The 20824-nt window shown below is 32.9% G+C and overlaps 1 protein-coding gene and 1 long non-coding RNA gene across 3 annotated transcripts in view; one reads left to right on the top strand and one right to left on the bottom strand.

Annotated features, from left to right (window-relative positions):
* The window catches only part of LOC140445918 (stromal interaction molecule homolog), a 101895-nt gene extending 83553 nt beyond the window's left edge, over positions 1-18342 (top strand). The window contains exons 9-10 of one of the 2 annotated variants that reach the window (XM_072538357.1): positions 9402-9525; positions 15612-18342. In XM_072538357.1, coding sequence (XP_072394458.1) covers positions 9402-9525; positions 15612-15975 — 488 coding nt within the window. In that variant the 3' untranslated portion in view covers positions 15976-18342. The remainder of the gene's footprint in view (positions 1-9401; positions 9526-15611) is intronic. The other variant, XM_072538358.1, reaches the window with a different exon arrangement.
* On the bottom strand, positions 885-4027 carry LOC140445916 (uncharacterized). The gene is made up of 2 exons (XR_011951451.1): positions 3216-4027; positions 885-2836 (listed from the first exon to the last, which is right to left on the bottom strand). It is a non-coding gene; the product is annotated as an uncharacterized lncRNA (long non-coding RNA).
* Positions 18343-20824: the final 2482 nt, after the last annotated feature.

Here is a 20824-nt window from a genome sequence, read left to right as displayed (position 1 = left end):
TTGGTAGATGGAGCGGATGGATTTTATTTTATAATTCTAGAATAATTTTTGATTTATAGAAACGGATGAATCCATACAGAAGAGGTTATTTTGAAGAGAGGCACATGTTTCACAGTGGAGGAAACTGGATGATAATTATGATTATTAACACATTCACATTCCTTTTGAACTCGAAATTACAATAATTTCTTTAATTATCTTGCAGATCATAAACCCTCTTCTTATTAAATATCCTCTTAGATATCCGTTTAGTTTCTCTTTCTTTTGTCCATTCCCGCCTTTTGTAATTTATTCCTGATTTGACCTGTTCAGAAACTAAGTACGGTCCTGTGCGATGCTAGGACGACTCAAGCTTAAGGTGCAATCTTGATGACAGAGGTGAGCGCGCATTCGACCCCGAGAGAATCCGCCCCGAAGGAAGCGACGAAATACATAGTATATACCCCCCCTAGTAAGGTAAGTGCCGGAGAAAAAGTGGGGAGAGAGTTTCTAGCGCCAAATAAGTTCGGAATCGGGAACTAAAAATTTAGCGGCAAATTCAAAATGTAGGTTCTGAATTTAAGGCGGGAAATTCAAAAAGGATATACTGAATTTTAGGCGGGAAATTCAAAAAATAAATTTCTGAATTTTTGGCGGGAAATTCAAAATGTTCCGAATATTATATAGAAAACAAATATAGTCATAAAATAATAAATAAAAACTTATTCTATGCCAAAATATATTCTCTGTCCAAAAATGTAGTATACACTTATGCAATTTTGTATACCATAAATGTATAACATATCAGATAGAGACATATGTTTTGGCACAGGAAAAGTTTTTATTTATTATTTTGTGACTATATCTGTTTTCCATTACATTAAAACATCAACATAAAAAACAGATATTCTTAAAAATTTATTTATTTCTGTAATTTATAAAATTTGAGGAATCACAGAGATATAATAAATTATAAAGATCGTCATCACTGCCATTGTGGTGGTCTTCACCTGTATCCACGAAACTAGGCTCCATTCTGAACTTAACCATCTATTCACTGCAACCTGCAAAATGATATATGGAATTACACACAAGCAGCAACCGAAATAAGTAAGCCCTACCTGCGGAGACTTGCATACCCATATGGACATTCAGGCATACAATTCATTGAGGTGAGAAAGATTGGTCCTAGTAAATTAGGGACCACTCCTTCGAGCCCCAATGCTCCCCAGGCTTTCCTCACCCTCCCCCCCATACCACGCTGATGTGCTATGGGAGGCTAGTTTCATCTATATATTTACTGAATAGTGCAGAGCAGCATGAGGCTCTTTAGTCTTGCTATGCTATTTGTATGTTTGTGTATATATATATATATATGTGTGTGTGTGTGTGTGTGTGTGTGTGTGTGTGTGTGTGTGTGTGTGTGTGTGTGTGTGTATATGTTAGAGATTTATTATGTATCTAATGTATTTTACACACAAACATATATAAATAAAAAATAAACTATGTTTATGAGTAAAATATGTGCCCATGTATAATTAAAGTAAAATATGTACCTATGTACTACAATGGCGAGTGAAATATCTCATTCATTTACAATTAAAATGTTTTGAAAACCTTTGTAAACAAAGAGTAAGTAACATTCTTTCCAGAACTTACATCAAAGGAGAATTTTTAAATACACAGTGTTCACAAATTATATGCAATTTCTTTGAATTTCATGAATTTGTAACTAAGTATAATTAAAGTAAAATATGTAACTATGTATAATAAAAGGAAAATATGTGATTATGTATAATTAAAGTAAAATATGTAACTATGTACTACAATGGGGAGCGAGACAAGGACATAGCATTTCTCCCAAACTGTTCACCCTTGTTCTATAAGACAAGGTAGATACAGATGAAAGCAATTGTGAAAGACCTAGATTCAGGAGCAGATGGAAAATGTTTGATGATGAAGATATATGTAAAACAATAAAAAGAATTTTAAAGATTCCATATGAGTCCAGTAAATAGAAAACACAATTTTATTTGTTTACAACAAAATGGAAATATGAAACTGTAAACAAGAATGAATAACATACAAATTGTACAGTTTTATACTGGAAATAATTTAATTACACTTATGACCTGTACTTACAAAATTGTTTTCTCCTACTTTCATATTTTCTGTGAGCTACTAATTTCATAGGATCTATCATAGTGTAGTCTGGTTTATTTTTAAGTTAATAAACTTCTGGTCTCTGCCATTTACAATTGCATTTCCACTTTTACACCACATATACAGAGAAAGTCTAACAATAAATTTACATATATTTATACCTGTATTTGAATGGATTTTACAGTTGAATGGTGAAAAATTTAAACAATTCAATTTCAATGAAATCTGTATCCTCTTTCTTTACTCTAAATAACATATTATATTTACATTGCTCACAGGAAACCTTCAATACTTTCTTTGCTACATATCCTGCAACATAGGTTACAGTACACCTTCCCACCTGAGTTCTCATAACATTTGAAACTGAAAGAGGAAGTGAAACGTTCACTTCAGGTGCCAAAGGTTTACAACCTGGTAATACCTCACCTGTTAAAAAAAACCTAATGCATCTAATGCTCCCTCACTAACATCATTTTCACAATTGCTTTCAGGTGAATGAAAAGATATAAAATTATTTATAAGCAAAGCTTTGAAAGTGGTTATAGCATCTGGCACACTTACTGAATGAAAAATGTAAAGACATATTTTTATAATATATTACCAAAGAATATAGAATATTTGATATTACCATGTACGTCAATAAACCTTATAGTTTGAGTTTCTTCTTCTTCAATATCTGCTGCATTCTGAGAGCCTGAAATTTAAATACAATATTTTAACAGAACATAACCAATAAATAAATCTGTTGGACTAATAAATAAACAAGTACTAGATATCTTGATCTTTATCATCATCAGAAATGAACCCAAATAATATGTTGCCCAGAAGGCCCATCAAAATTTATAATAATTAACTACAATTAATATTCATAATACTTATATTAAAAATCAAAGTCATATTTGCGGAATACAATTAAGTACAATTAGATTTATAAGTTTTGATGATTTTAAAATATATAAGTAAGATTCATATGATAGGATTAACATTAATTTAAACAATAACAGTTTAAACATACAAAATATTATTTAATTTAAGTTTGCTAACAAACATTTGCTATGAGGTACAGTGCTTACCTATTGCTGGTAAAAATCCACTTTATCTTCGTCTGTAAAATGTCTAGAGCAAACACGAAATTTATTGTAAACAGTAAGAGGTGTATAATTGTTTAATACTCCTCTCTTAATTACTTTCAACCATTCCAACGTGTCCATTTCATTTTTCGGATTTGGAAAACGAAATCTACTGCTTGTGTGGTCCTTACAACCAGGAACACAACATGGTTGGCTTTTTCTTTTCTTTTATTTTGTTCCATTTTAACGATCAACAATCAATAAGATGATTACAACAAAGACAAAACAAAACAAAATTCAACTTGCAATATTTCAATGGCGTACAATACAAATAATACAATACCAACAGACCAACACAACACCAACCTTCATTTTTCAACTTCAATTCTTCCACGGCACATGCGTCTCATACCCCCACCTAGAGTGACTGTAGCGCCGCCGCCATTACGTACGACTGGAATCGTCCAAACAAACTTCCCCGCTGCCCTATCTCTCTTGCACTACTATTTCTTTTTATGTACTATGACGAAATATAGTTTTGTTTTATATATATTTTTTCTATTGTAAATTCAATGTTATATGTTAATAAAATGCATCTAAGGAATTTAAAATAATAACTAATAGAGTCCATTCTATAATCACCAACGTTACCTTTTTCTTAATTTCATTTTGGCGGATAATCCAGCATCAAAAAACATAATTTTTCGCCATTTGCAGCAAAACAATTGTGCTTATGACACTTAGTTTCGTACTGTTTAGCGTTCATCATCTTCAGGTAGACAAACATGCTTTAGAAAGAAAATGACGAAATATCTTTCGCCTTCACCTAAATTGCGAATAATATATGTACTAAGAAAATTAAAAATAATTCTAATTCTCTGATGTTTGATTATAGTTTAAAAAGTATGAAAAATATAACATATTTCGAATATTTTTAGTACTAAAAAATGAGAAAGTAATTTATGAACTCTATTATTAAGAAGACACTTAAAGTTACAGCTTTTGTGACACCTTTTTCAGTCTTTGATTTGTAAATTGAATTTTACTTATGGAGTACCAGTCGTTTGTGAAACCGGCCAGAATCGTTGCATTGATTTGCTTTATGTGTTGCAATAAAAATGGCTGTTAATGATTTATATAAGCTAATACCAATATAGACGCATATGCGTCTATATTCTTTGCTAATACTACTGCCAATATTAACAAGAAACATAACATATTAACGCTATTATGTACAGTTGTGGCTACTGCCCCCATTAACGACTATAATGTTGCAGATAGATCTGTTCTTAACCTGTTTCGATTGAAGTTAAAATTGTTTCGTGTAAATTAACGTTAAGAAATATATTTACAATACAAATTTTAAATTTCAGTAAGGTATTAGTTGTGAAAACAATTATTTGTATAATAATAATATCTTTAAAAAGCAAAAAACGGTGCAATATTACAATAAATTAACTATTTATCGATATTACTACTGTATAGCTATCTCTTCTTTGTCTTCATTCCAGTGTTTAGGTATTATTGCCTGTTTGGTTTTAAACTTTGCTCTATCTTTCCATGGGGCTTCTTACATTTATTCTTCTGTTCAGGCTTACTCTGCTCAGGCTGATTCTTTAAGATCGCGAGAGTAAGATTTTTTAGCCTAGAACCCCCGACTCCTTTTGAAATCAGATATAGCTATATCTTCGATGTATTAAGTTTGCAAATGTTAATCAAACAATAGGTTGAACAATAGAGGAGTCAGGGAATCTCCCTGTCTTATCCCATTGCCAGCTTCAATAGGGTAAGTTAGTTCTTCTTCCACTTTTACTTTTATTTTGTTGTTTTGGTAGATATTTTCGATCGATTTGATTTTTCCTAGAGGTATCTCTCTTGCGTACAATAAGTGGATAACGTCCTTTAATTTGACCCTGTCAAATGCCTTCTCAAGGTCCACCAAACATAGATATGCCGGTTTGTTATATTCTAATGATTTCTCTTGCACTTGCCTCATGTTTGGTTGCCATCACTTTGGTTGTTAATTTTTGTGTTGTGTTTAATAAATTAATTCCTCTGTAATTATTGGGGTCCGATTTGTCTCCCTTTTATTCTATTATTGTGTTGTTTATTCTAAATTCGATATTCGTGCAGAAGTTTAAACTCTGTTCTCCATTTTCGTATTAAACATTCTCGTTATGTTTTTGTTCATTTCCGGGTATTACGATCGCCTGTTCGAGCGTTAAAATCCCCAATATTATCATCTTCACTTTGCCTTGATCTACTACCTGTTTGTAATTCGCCATTAAACGTTTCCCTTGTTGTTTGAGGCTCGTTCTTTTCTGGCCGTATACTCCGATGATGTTCAGGTCTTCCTTCTCCAGTTGTCTATTTGTTGTTCTAATCCTTTCTGATATGTATTGACAAAAAAGTCCAATGGAGGCAAATCTGGTCAACGTGTAAGCCATTCAGTAGTTCCCCTACAGCTAAATGAGGAAAAGACCCATCTTGTGAAAAAATTAAGTTTTCTTCGCGATACGGTCGTCTTGTTCAATCATTGATGTTGAAGCCCCAAAAATTCCTTTTCAAGCGTTTGGTTTCTGTGAATGTTGGGTGTCTAAATAATGAAATATTTTCTGATTGTTGTCCATCTAGGACAGTTATGACTGTTAACTTGACTATTTAGGTGAAAGAAGCATTCATCAGAAAAACAAATATTAAAAACATAATTAGGATTGCCGATAATTCGTTCAGTGATGATTTCACTAAATCTTAAACACCGATCGGAATCATCTTAATGCAGTTCGTGAAGTCAACTAATTTTATAAGGGTAAAATTTGTGTTATTTTAATATTCTTCGAACGTTTGTCTGTCGGACACTTCAAACATTTGACGGCAGATTCAGATTCTCAGACCGACACGGAACTAATAGATTTAAAGAAAATGATTGCATCTATGCCATAACATAAGTTTTTATAGTAAACTTTTACAACGGATTCATAAAATATAGTAAATCGGTGACTGTCACTTAACCATTTAGAAATCAATAGTTTTTTGGTTTAATACTACTTGTATATTAGATTTTTTTATATTAATTGTTACTGTACTTTTATATACAGACTGTTTACAGCATTTATAACTATAAAGAATACTTAAGAGTGTAGGCGCAAAATTTCGGGCTAATGCTTTTTAAATGCACTCATTTTTTTCGAATCCTGAGAAAAGTAATAAGTGTTGTTGAAAAATTTAAACGCAGAATGAAAGATAATATTATTACCGAGGGCCGAAAGTCCCTGAAAACTTCCATAATGTTTATTTTAGTAAGTTACAGGGGTGAAAAAAAAAAGAGAAAATTAAGTGTGGTTTTTAATTTCAAATATCTCATTCAAAAGAAACTTTTTGTTTATTCTAAGGGACTTTCGGCCCTCGGTAATAATGTAATCTTTCATTCTGTGTTTAAATTTTTCAAAAATATGTATTAATTTTGTCATTTTTGGATTCGAAAAAAATTAGTGCATTTAAAAAGCATTGGCCCGAAATTTTGCGCCTACGCTCTTAATACAATAAGTATTCTAAACTCAGGTGTTTGTTTATGAAAAGACACATGTCTGCAGTTTTTAAGAGGCTCTAAAACATGTTAAAAAAAACACTCTAAAAATACGGATTTAAGTTGTATTTGGAACTAGTTCTGTTGATAAAAATAAAATAAAATAGTTTTTCTTAATTTTTCAAAATTTTTAAAATAATGACAAGAGTCTTTTATTGAAAAAGCGGTCCATAAAAGGGGTATTTACGCAGAAAATGCAGTTGCATCACAACTGAAATATAGACAATGTTGCCCGATTTCATACGCGATTTTCTGTTCGCAAACATTTGCCTCATACTACATTTGCGAATCATTACTATCTATTATACAGATAATAAATTCATTATTTAGGTTACTGTACATATTTACAAAAAATCCCGAAACACGTTAAATTTAAATTATAACTTGACATTCTTTAACGTGAAAATGCAACCCCTACCTTCAACCCCCTTAGAATGACAGGTACAACCCCCAATTTTTAAAATAGGAAGTATAGGCTTGTAATATATCGTTTGAAAGGTCTTTTCATTCTCCATTCAAAAATGTTGTCGCTTTCAAGTTTATTAAGATTAATTAAGATAAAATAAATTAAAATCATGTGGTTACCGAAATTCGCTACAATACAATCAAAAACTAAAATGTAATGCAAAACGTAATAAAATGTAGAACACGAAAAATAACTATGAATGTTAATGAAGTAGATGTTCAAAATGTTCACCGCGAACGTCTTGGTAACATCCTAATCTCAAATAAAACTGTCTTCTAACAATATTTAACATAACAGGCGTGATCGACCTAATCGCAAGCGTTATTCGTTCTTTTAAGTCATTTAAATCAGAAGGTTCAGTTTTGTACACATGGCTCTTCACATATCCCCATAAAAAGAAATCTAATAATGTAAGATCAGGTGATCGCGCTGGCCATTCAATCGATCCTCGCCTCCCTATCCACCGATTGGGAAATATTGTATCGAGGTACTGCCGGACATTAAGTTGGTAATGTGGTGGTGCTCCATCCTGCTGAAACCGTATCGTATTCGCTGGAACTTGAGGGTTTCCTGGATCAGGATATAAATTTGCCAACGTTGGAATGACATCATGTTGAAGTAGTGCCAAATAATTGTTGCCATTCAAGTTGCCCTCAATGAAAAAGGGACCAATGATATTGTTTCCTACAATCTCTGCCCAAACATTAACCTTTTGAGGGTATTGAGTGTGTTCTTCTCTCATCCAGTGAGGATTTTCCGTGGCCCAGTAGCGGCAATTTTGCCGATTAGCATGACCGTTAAGTGAAAAAGTACACTCATCAGAAAACATAACGTCTTCTAATTGGATAATATTGTTATCCAACATGTCCATCATTTGCTCACAAAAAAAAGTTCTTCTATCAAAATCGTCTTCCATGAGCTCCTGAGTAGGTATCATCTTATAGGGATGCAATTTATTTTCTTTTAATATGTTTACTATCGATGTATGGCTAGCATTGAATGTAGTGGATGCCTGTCTACTCGATGCATGTGGATTTTCCTGAAACTCAAGCAACACATCTAATTTGAGTTCATCACTCAGTGCATTGGCAGCTGCTTTTTTTATCTGCCTTACATGACCAAACTCGCGAAACTACTTCTCTATTTTACTTATTGTTCCTTGGGATATAGGCGGTAAATTAGGAAATTTCTCATGAAATAGGCGAGTTACTTCTTGTTGTGTTCGGGTGTTATCTCCGTAACCAATCGTTTGTAAAACTGTTATTTTATGCATTTCCGTTAATCTAACCATTTTTCAGAATTGAATTGAACGAACTTTTTACTTAAATTAAAATACTGACAACTTAAATAAAACAATTTACTAATGCGTGTTAAAATAACGTTGCCACGGAAATTCTTTAAGGTTTTTTAATGGTTACCATCTAAAAACCACATTGCTATGGTTTTTGTTCACTTTCTCATTATCAAGACCTAAACGGGAAATAAGTTTTGATTATATTTTAGCGAATTTCGGTAATCACATGATTTTAATTTATTTTATCTTAATTAATCGTAATAAACTTGAAAGCGACAACATTTTTGAATGGAGAATGAAAAGACCTTTCAAACAATATATCAAAAGCCTATACTTCCTATTTTAAAAATTGGGGGTTGTACCTGTCATTCTAAGGGGGTTGAAGGTAGTCGTTGCATTTTCACGTTAAAGAATGTCAAGTTATAATTTAAATTTGACGTGTTTCGGGATTTTTTATAAATATGTACAGTAACCTAAATAATGAATTTATTCCATTTGGCTTTTACACACTGTATACCTATTTGAGTTTAATTTTATATCCAACTTATGTGATTATTATGATAATTAAGGAATTGTAAATAAAATTATAAAGTTTTTCCGTATTAATATATAAAAACTGCATTTTTAACGTAAATACCCTTTACCGGATTTGATGTTTCTACAACCGTGTTGCCACGTCTATAAACTTTTATAACAGCCGAGAATAACCCTTAAAGATACTAACTGATACAAAACAGTTCTTGTAATAATTTACTAAACTAAATCAGGGAAAATATGCGCCTCAAGGAGAAACTGCATGTTATATTACTAACACGGTGGTAAGACGGTGATGTATCTGTGCAGGGTATTATGGTAAAGACGGGGATTCCTCCAGTAGCGAGACCAGTAAGCAGGAAGACGAAAGCGGTACCAGTGACGCGAAAATCGGAAGCAAAAACAACATCCACTTTTCGGTTGGCGATGAAGGGTAAGTTTTTGCCTCTTGAGCTATTGATTTAAGTGTTTTATGTGTGGTTTTTCGTTGTCCTGTTCAGGGAAGATTACATGTAAAGCAAAATTAATTGTCAAACATAAATAGAAGACAATTCTTTATTTTTAGGTTAACTAACAATTAATAGTGCATATGTTTTATACCCAAAGTTTCGTGAAAAAAAAATGGATTAGTTGAACCGCTTCTACGAGGTCAATAGTATTTTGATAAGTAGGTGACTAAGTTAAGGTGGCAGATTCTAATTTGCTTCGAATAAAAATTTATATAGAATAATAAGTGTATTAATATTTGAAAATTTCTACCAATTTCTAACACAGTATCCTAAGGTTTTAAAAGATGAAGTAATACTTTCGTTAAAATGTTAACTTCCTGTAAAATAATAGATCTAGATTTTTTCATTCATTTGGCTCTTCCAAACTTTGACGGTTGGTGGCAGCCATATTGTGAAACTACCTCTGTCAAAATGGCTACCTTTTATTCAGTCTGTTTTTCCAAATCACTATGGATGGATATAGCTTACAACAGCATGTGCAAATGATATTATTTTATAAAAATGAGTGTTTTGTTGTAGCAAAACCCGTGCACTCTTCGTGTATTTTACGGTCGGCATAATCGTCTTGCCGAGAAGACTATTCGTAGTGTGGTATATAAATTTGAGTACAATGAATCAGCACACGTACATGTATTGCTTGTACAAACCACAGCTTGGCCAATTTTGCGTCGTGACTTGTGTACAAAATTTATCTGACCCGGGAGATAAAGGTAAATGACCATAGACAATGTGTATTCGCTGAAGGTATCTGGAGTAGTTGGAAATTGATCCTAATTTTCATCGAAAAATCTTTAGCGATGAGGATAATTTTTGGGTGAATGGGTACGTGAACAAACAGAATTGGCGAATTTAGGACAATACCAATCCAAATGAGATCCAAGAGCGTCGGTGATTGCCAACTTCTGTTGGTCTGAAACAGATGATATGGAATGACATATACTGCACGCGCCGAGCGGTTTGAAGACATGGTAATTTCACGTGGAGGTGATGTGAATTGGCCATATAGATCGTGCGATTTGACCCCGTTGGCCCTCTTTCTTGTGTTCGTATTAGGTTTTGTACTGACAATTATCAATAAAAAAAACCATTTGCTGGGTTTATTTACTTCCGTTTGGACTGAAAATAACCTGATTTTGTATGGCAATGTTTTCAGTTCAATATTAGCAGTATCCTTAGTTTTTCAGCAGTTTATAAACAAAGGCAATTTTTCTATAAACCAAAAAATGTATTGCACGACCGAGATACTATATAGACAATGTCTATCTGACAAGAAAATGTCTTCTTTGTCATTTTTTTTTGTCTAAAAAACTTCCCATGGACAACAGCAACACATGGACCATTATGGCAAAGAACAAGCCAAATTCCGAAAAACCAGATCGTGTCCAGATAATATATTCATCATGAGACAGGTGATAGGAAAGAACAAAGAAAAATATTGAAACCATGACGTTTATCGTTTTGGACAAAACATATGATAGCGTGCCCACGAAGCAGCTGTGGAAAGCAATGAGAATAATGCGCGTTAGAGAGAAATGGGTGAATATAACACAAAGACTATAAAAAACAGAGGTGTAAATAACGTTAGGCAATGAAATAACAAAAACAATCACCGCAACCAAAGGTTTCAAACAGGGATGTGGTCTATCAATTACACTTTTTAACACCTATATAGACCAAGCTTTGAAGATATGGTATAGAAAATGCGGAACAATGGACATACCAGTACAAGAGAATATATTACATTCACTACAGATGACCAGGTCATTTTTGCACAAGACAGGGAGTATATGGAATATATGATAAGGAAATTAAAGGAACAATATGAGCTATGGGGACTCAAAAGAAATATGTGAAAGACCGAATACTTATATATTGGATCCAAGGTTAGATTTAAACTTAAGTTTAGAAGAAGAGACTATTAGGAGGTGTAAGACTTTTAGACAAATAATGGCATACGCTGATGATATCGTCATAATTGGAAGAACCCAAAATGAAGCAGTGGAGGCTTTCACACGTATCAAAAATGCCGCAGAAAACATCGGACTTCTGATTAACATCCAGAAAACTAAATATATGCCGGCCATATCAAGAATTCAACAAACTAACTTAGAGGTGCAACACGAAACGATAGAAATGGTAGAAGAATTCTGCTACTTAGGATCACTGGTAGACTACAAAAATAACACATTCAACGAGATAAAAAAAAGAATATGCGTGGCTAACTGCTGTTATTTTGGCCTGGTCCCTCAACTAAGAGCGAGAAGTATGTCAATACCAACAAAGTGCAAACTTTATAAAACAATAATACGCCCAGTGCTCACATACGGATCGGAAACATGGGCAATGACGACACGAGATGAAGAGTTACTGCGAGTCTTTGAAAGAAAAGTATTGAGGACCATATATGGCGGAGTAAACGAACAGGGTCTGTGGAGAAGGCGATATAACATTGAACTCTATAGACTTTTTGGTGGTGCAGATATTGTGAAGACCATCAAAATAAACCGCCTAAGGTGGGTGGGCCACGTTATGCGGAGGATGGATGAGAGTGATCCCACTAAAATAACTATGCTAAACAGGCCGGTCGGAAGAAGAAGAAGGGTGCGACCTAAACTCAGATCGGACGATGTACAGGAAGATCTGAGGGAGATTGGAGTGAGGGGCTGAAGAAGACAGACATTCGATAGGGAAGGATGGAAGAATGTTTTGAAGCAGGCCAAGGCTCACGAAGGGCTGTAGCGCCAACTGATGATGAAGACTTTTAAATATTTAGGATCAACGATAAGCCGAGATGGTACTTGTATGAAAGATATATAAATGAAAATAGCACTGGGAAAACAAGTCACGAAAGCACTCCATGGATTGATATGGAACAACACTCTAACCAAAGAAAACAAAAAAGAATCTTTCAGAGCATAGTCATGAAATGAAACAAAATCAGAACAGTTGAACTGGACTTTATAAGAAGATGTCAACAAATCACCAAAATGAATAGAATAAGAACAGAGGAAATATGGAACAGAATGGAAGTAGAATGCTCAATTACAAAAGAAAACAGAGCCCTGCACTGGTACGGGCATGTATAAAGAATGCCAGAGCATAGATGGTCGAAAAGAATATTGGACTGGGACCCGCTGGGAAGAAGACGGAAAGGAAGATTTGCTACAAGATGGAAAACATACATAGAAATTTGTAGAATATTCAATTTAATTTATCAAGGGATAATTTTAGTGGTTAGCTGTATACCATACATAATTTCAATCATAAAAAGACTTACTTTTTAAATGGGTACCTAGCTGTAAGTGGCTTTTGGCACGTGTTCAAATATCACTGAAGATGGTCTGATAAGACCGAAAACGTTTTGATGTTAACCAATCCTTTTGGACAATAAAAAAAAAAAATATATACCAATTACAAAAAGAATTCTTTATACTTCCCTATAAAGAGCTGTTTTCTGGATGGATCAGTCAAGTAGTAACAATTTTGTATAAACTATTAGCGATTATGATCCAATTGTAGTGAAGATTAAGCTTAAATAATATCTATAATATAATGATGACAATAGTACCTGCAGTTGTACAAAATTAAAAATAAACAAGGAATAGTTTCGATGCATCTTCTTTCAGTTACGAAATAATATATTTATTTAACATTTACATGTACAATAATAAATTTATCAATCCCCGTTTCGACGCCACTGTAATTTCGAGAGATTTATTTACCATAGCAATGCCATTATTGGTCACCTTTTCCAATATTTACTTGTGTGTTAGTCCAGTTATGCATCCAATGTTCTTTGAGTAGTTATTAAGTGTTTTGGTACAATGTAAATAGAAAATAGTGTATTTTAGTGTAGAGGATTGATTTGAAAATTTTTTTATTATAATATATTAGTACGGTAGTAGAAATGTAACTTTCTTTTAATCAGATAAGTTTTTCAACGGTTTTAGGTTATATATATATATATATATATATATATATATATATATATATATATATATATATATATATATATATATATATATATACAGATTGAACGAATTTAAAACGGAACATACGAAATCAATGTATTTCGGCTCAACTCCGCTCTAGGTGGTTGGCTAACAAAAGGTTGTCAAATAATTATATTATAAAAATTCAATACTTCAGCGGGCTGCTGGATTCGGAACTCATTCAAGAACAAGTCAAAACTCCACCCAAATAGGTTCCCTAGAATCACTGAAAAAACTAGACTAAACAAGCAGTTATTATGCTGTCAAACCACTTTGGAAAATTTTGAGGAAAACTCTACTTGACGCTTATCAGAATAGTAACAGAAGTGAGCATACAAATTTTCAAATCAATCGGTATAAAAATATCATAATAAAATCAGTTTGAAAATTGTTACCGAGACCTAAAATGCGCAGGCAAGTGGTACATTTGACCCCGTTTAATGGCTCTCTATACCAACCCAGCTGTCCGCCCTTTTATATTTAGAGTTTTTAGGGGCTAAATAATGAGCCATGAAAATGGCGGATATATTACTTATTGTTAATTTTTCCCCAAAAAATTGCAACCTCACCCCTGTCCACCACCCCTTATGTATCCACTCTCGCGTCCGCCCTTTGGGATTTCGTCTAGTTATACCAAGATCTTACTCTGGGCAAATGTTCAGCCATATTATCGACCGTTAATTTTTCCGAAAAAAATGACAACTTCATCCCTGTATAGTTACCCCCTGTACCACGAGGGGCGTCCGCCTGTAAGGCAAAGTCTTAACCCAGTTACAATGAATATATTCCAATAGAGCAATGTCATATTACTGATCAGTTCAAAATTTCGACTCTATCTCTCCGACTATTAGGCAAGCTCCTCTTTTCTTTAAAGGAGACAGATAGTTGAACGATATTTTATACAATGTCTATCACCGGGTATGGATTTATTTTTGTCCAAGTTTTATATTGGTCCACTATTTCAAATGCAGTTCAAACAGACATATATTAAATTGTATGTTCCGTTTTAAATTGGTTCAATCTGTATATATATATATATATATATATATATATATATATATATATATATATATATATATATATTGGAGTGGCTTGCACGATTTGTATACATTTGTGCACAGAGGGGATTTGTATACAGAGTGTTTTGTAATACGGCCGATCTTATGGTAGTATTAACGTCGATGTCAGATTTTCCGTTTTTCTGGATATATAATAAACTTTGTTATTTCAAGTGGATTGCCGATTTATATAAATCGTGCATGCTCTATTCACTTGATCTTCCATTTCGTTTCCAGCTTTTCATAGCTGGATAATGTGATGCCTAAATATTTAAACTCCATCACTTATTCTATTATCTGAACTTCCAGCTCCAATTTACATCTTAGTATTTTGCTGTTATAACCATGCATATTGTCTTTTTTTGGGGGAAATTAACATGTTAAATTTTTTGGCGGTTATATTAAATCGGGGCAGCATACATTGTAAATCGTCTTCACTTTGAGAGAGTAGTATTGCGTCATCTGCATAGCAGATTATTTTAAGTTGTTTTTCTCCTATTTTGTATCCTTTTTTAGTTCTTATTTTTTTTTATTATTTTATCCATTGAGAAATCGTCCTTATGAATCCTGGCTTTTCTGTATTTGTTGTACACGCCGGCAACATTGCGATGAAGATTTTGATGAAGAATGCTATACTATTTACTTGTCTTTTCTAATAAAACCGTTTTATGTTTACATTCTTTATTTAACATTTATTACTTGAAGTTCCTCGGTGAATATTTGACTACACATGCATAAAAATATAGGGAAAATGTAGATGAAAACTCTCTTGTGTCTTTACTTTATATAAACCCGACTTTATCGTCAATTGTTGTTTTTCATGTCGATCAGTGCTTTTCCTATCTTCGATAGAACGTCATAAATACCTTTTGATCCTCGACTAATGACTCGTTTGCATACTTTAAGTTAATTGCTCTGAATCAACTATCAATTGTTTTCAATTTTTTTGTTTTTTTTTAGGTTTGATGAAATTCCTTCACCACCTAGACATGTGAATAAGTTAACTTCGTACCCTAAGAGCATCAGCCACAGCCAACTCAACGTGACCACCGCCAATGCCCCCAGCAAAACGATGACGAGATCGGTATCTTCGGAAATAGGATCACCAGTTTACGAAACCAAATCCAAATCGATGTCAGAGCCCAGTTTAGAATCCGCCAAAGTGAAGTCTTCCATCCGGCAGATGACGATCAAAGAACAACCGGCGTCATCTGTGGAAGAGGACATCTGTTCGACCGATTCGTCCATCTTAGACGATGATATTAAAAAGAAGAAACGCAAATTGAACTTCTTCTCCAAAAAAAGTAAGAACAAAGCGGACTGATGAGAACCCCGTTCCGATTTAGTGAAATTTGTTATCTAATTTTAAGTCCAGTTGTCCGAGTAATACATACACCTTGATCTGTTTATTTTTATAATAGAACTATGCAGTTTCTGATTTAGTTTGTGCCTACATTGTGGTTCTTTGGTGCTATTTTCGGAGTATTTATCGTCATTCAATGTTTATACAATATAATGAATCGAACCACTCTGTATATATTGATAATTTTTGATGAGTCTCATTATTACCATGACGAGATGTTTGGAAGTAGACTACAAAAGATGCTAAGCAAATAATTAAAAATATAGTTTGTCATCAGACATCAATTTTGATGAGATTGCAAGCGAATTATAATCGTAAGCTCAAAACGATCGCAAACTCGCATTAAATCAGTGGCGTCCCTGCAAAACGTTAGTGTTATCTACCGTTCATAGACTTGCATCCGCCACTGTATAATTGCCGCGATTTACTGAACTAATACCGCTCTTGAGCCGTTTTAAGGCCTGCGCGACGAAAATGCACAATAATTGGCATGCTATATCACTCGAAACATGAACAGGCTTAAGGAATTGAAAAAAAGCAGCAAATACTTATATAATTTTGAGTTGTCACTTTTTTTATTATTGTAATACTCCAATTATTTACTTAATTATTTATATCGACTCTCTTCGTCTAAAACTATTATGTGATGTCCTGAACCTAATCTTGTACTTATATAAACGAGTATTTACAAAAATGTTGACTTTTGTAAACTGATATTCAGTATATTTGTTTATAATCTCTGTAGTCTCTTTTAGTAGATAAATTAGCTATTTTACAGTAAATAAGATGTCCACACAAGCTTTTATTTTACAATAATTGTTAAATTTTACAATGAAAAACGAGAAATACATATGTCGTCTGTCAATTTTTACTGATATGTCAATTGTATTGCATTCAACAACAAAAGTTTTGTGTGTATATCAATATTTACTAGCTTCTTGAAGTGTACTTACACAATGGAGAGTTAAATACGACCCAAATAGTTTTTTTAATTATTTTCTATTATATTTTGCTCCAGTCAGGAATGTAGAAAGGCACAGAGACCTTTGATAGAGACGCTTGAAACGATTTTAAAAGTTTCTACTACTAAAATTTGTTTTAATTACTTTACTTAATATTCTATCGATTTTATAAGTTTATTTTTTGGTAATACGAATTATTATTACTGAATATTTCTGCAAAGAAAACTAATGTTGTCCCCATAAATTACTGAAATTGACACAATATGACATAACATATAATCGAAACAGTATGAAATTTCCATCACCTGACTATTCCATCAGCAATCAAACAGTCCAATTTATTGTCCAATATAGATGAATATTATATCCATATTTTCTAATATAACTATTAATTCTTTTATTTATATAGATTTATTTATTATATATTATATATTTGTTACGTAAAAGGGAAATTAATTTTAATATTTGTCATTCTGAAATGTCATTCAGCCGGCTTGATTTTTGGTTAGTGATGATTTAATGAACTTTTGTTAGTATTTTAGTGAACTTATTTAATTTATTATAACTATGTATAAAGTTTTTTGCAACATTGTATACATTTTAAAACTACTTCAGTGAATGATATGCCTATGTGATATTGTGATTTAGAACAAAGGGTTACTTCAACCACTAGCTTCTTCTCTTTCAAATAATGCATGAAATAACTTTTGGTAAATATAACACAGTGAGTTTTGAATGTTGATCAAGTGATGGAAAACGTATGCCAAATTGACTGTCTTCTGTGTACATAATTTGCATGACTTATTGGAATAAAGTATAATAGTTAAAAATATATAAACTTTTTCTTAGATTTCAAACAATTTTTGACTTTTAAAAACGAAAGTCTTCAAACTTGTTATGTTGTGTATGACAGGTAATAAGTTACTTAAAAAAAAAACAACATTATCTTTTTAAGCTGTCCACTGTGTGACGCTTAAAAGTAATAAAATTAAATTAAGTCTATATATGAATAGGAGCTGTTTGTAGTATTTTTCATTTGTTGTGGATCATATATCACCTATTTTATACCTCTGTTATCATTTATTGTGATTATCTTCATGTGATGTCTGCATTTCCGTTCGAAAATAATTATTTACGCCATTTGTCATTTATCTCCTGCCTTGAAGCAATTCATCCGTGTCAGCTGTCAATTGTGCGATTCTTGAAAGTATTAAAATAAGTCTATAAGTAAGTAGAAGCTTCTGATATTATTTTTCAATCGTTGTGTGTCATATAATACCTATTTTTCTCATTTGTTGTCACGTCTGCATTTCAGTCCGAAAATGACGACTAAACGTCATTTGTCAGCTGGAATATATAAATAATATATATATATATATATATATATATATATATATATATATATATATATATATATATATATATATATATATTATCTTAATGACAGAACTAATCTGTGTCAACTGTCAATTGTGTGAAGCTTTCTTCTTCTTAAAGTGCCCTCTCCTCAATGGAGGTTGGCTACTACAATTTTAAAATCTTCTTTATCTTCAGCTGTTCTTATTAGCTGTTCAAAATTTAGCCCTGTCCATTGTCGTATGTTTCTGAGTCACGATAGTCTTTTCCTTCCTAGGCCTCTCTTTCCCTCGATTTTTCCTTTCACTATAAGTTGAGCATATTGGTACTTATTATTTCTCAGTATGTGGCCTAGGTATGATGTTTTTCTAACTTTTACTGTGTTAAAAAGTTCTCTTTCCTTTCCTATTCTATGCAGCACTTCTTCGTTTGAGGTATGCGATGTCCATGAAATTTTGAGCATTCTCCGGTAGATCCACATTTCAAAGGCCTCCAATTTATTTACGGTTGATGTTTTTAGGGTCCACGTTTCAACTGCATATAGAAGAGTCGACCAGACGTACCATTTTGATAAACGTAGTCGAATTTCGAGTTTTATTCGAGAATCACAAATTAGTTTTTTTATTTTTTCGAAAGATTTTCTGGCCTGTTCTATTCTCGATCTTATTTCTAGATCAGGATTTAGGCTGCTATCGATCCAACATCCCAGGTACTTAAATCTATTGACCTGTTCTAAAATGTGCCCATTTATTGTGCAAGGTTGAGGTACGTTTTGGTTTTTTCGGATTGACATCACTTTGGTTTTTTTAATGTTTATTTTCATACCAAATTGCTCACAGGTCGAGTTGGTCTTGTCGATGAGTCGTTGTAGACCTACGTCGGAATCCGCAATTAACACTGTATCATCGGCGTATCTGATACTGTTGATATTTACGCCATTCACCTTGACTCCATCCTTGGAATCCTCCAATGCTTCTTTAAATAGAAACTCGGAGTAAAGATTAAACAGCAGAGGCGACAGAACACATCCTTGTCTAACTCCTCTCCTAATTTCTACTTCTGCGGATGTGGAACCTTCGATCCTAACTCTGCCGTTTTGGTTCCAGTACAAGTTTTTTAAGAATTTGATGTCTTTTCCATCTAAACCGACTTCTTGCAAACGTTCTAATAGTAGGTCGTGTCTTACTCTATCAAATGCTTTTTCAAAGTCTATAAAGCATATAACTATATCTCTCTGTTGGTCGTAGCATTTTTGGGCGAGAACTAGTAAACTGAACAGGGCTTCTCTCGTTCCCATGCCGGCTCTGAATCCAAACTGATCGTCTCCGATGATTGTTTCGCACTTTCTATAGATACGATTATGTACGATTTTTAGTAGGACTTTTACTGCATGACTCATAAGGCTTATCAGACGGAACTCATTGCAGTGTTGTGGGTTTGGCTTTTTTGGTAGTGGGATGAATATTGACTCCAGCCAATCTTGGGGTATTTTACCTGTATCATAAATGCGATTGAATAAAAGGACAAATATTTCGATATTTTCTTCGCTGATTAATTTTAACGTTTCTGGGTATATTCCGTCTGGACCTGGGCTTTTATTTGTTTTAAGATGATTAATTGCATTTATGATTTCAGATTTCAGAATTGTTGGCCCTTCGTTGTTATTTTCCAATCTTGGTTCTTCTCGTATGTCGTGAAAAAGAATTTTAATATAGTTTTCCCATTCTTTCAGTTTGTCTTCCGTTGATTCTAGCAGTTTGCCATCCGTGTTCAGCATGGTGTGAAAAGTCATTCTCTTGGTAGTCGATGTAAACTCTTTTACCTTTTTATGTAAATTAAAAAAATCGTGCCTTTGTTGTAGTTCTTCTATTTCCACGCATTTTGTTTCCAGCCATTTGTCTTTTGCTTCGGTTATTTTTTTTTTTCGAATTATTCTATTTAGTCTTTTGTATTCTCCGTCCTTGTCATTTTTTCCTTTGGATTCTCTTCGTTTGTTCATTAATTGTAAAATCTCTTCTGTCATCCATTCCTGTTTGTTATTTCTAGGTGTTACTTTTAGATGTTTTTCCGTTACATTATTCATTTGTTCTTTAATAGTTTTCCACAGAACGTTTATGTCATCGTACTCGCTAATTCTATTTTGGTCGATATTTCCTAAATTTTTGTTTAATTCTTTATTTACTGTCTGATGTATGGTGTCGTTTTTCAATAATTGGATGTCTAATAGTTGGTGTTGAGGTTTTTGTTTCTTTATTAGTTTCTATCTTGCGCGAACTTTTGCCATCTTGTGTGAAGCTTAAAGATAATAAAATGTATATAATAGTTTATATATGAATAGAAGCTTCCTACACCGTACTATCACTTATTTTGATTATATTAAGGTCATTTTCATATTGATTGCAGAACTTTATTACTCAAGATTAAAAATTTGTTTAATATATACCAAATATACCTGTAAAGAATAAAATAACTATTCAATATATATTTACTAA

Source organism: Diabrotica undecimpunctata, chromosome 7, assembly GCF_040954645.1.
Source record: "Diabrotica undecimpunctata isolate CICGRU chromosome 7, icDiaUnde3, whole genome shotgun sequence".
In the NCBI taxonomy this organism is placed as follows: domain Eukaryota; kingdom Metazoa; phylum Arthropoda; class Insecta; order Coleoptera; family Chrysomelidae; genus Diabrotica; species Diabrotica undecimpunctata.
Note: the sequence above shows the minus strand (reverse complement) of the source record. Positions and strands in the feature narration are given on the sequence as shown.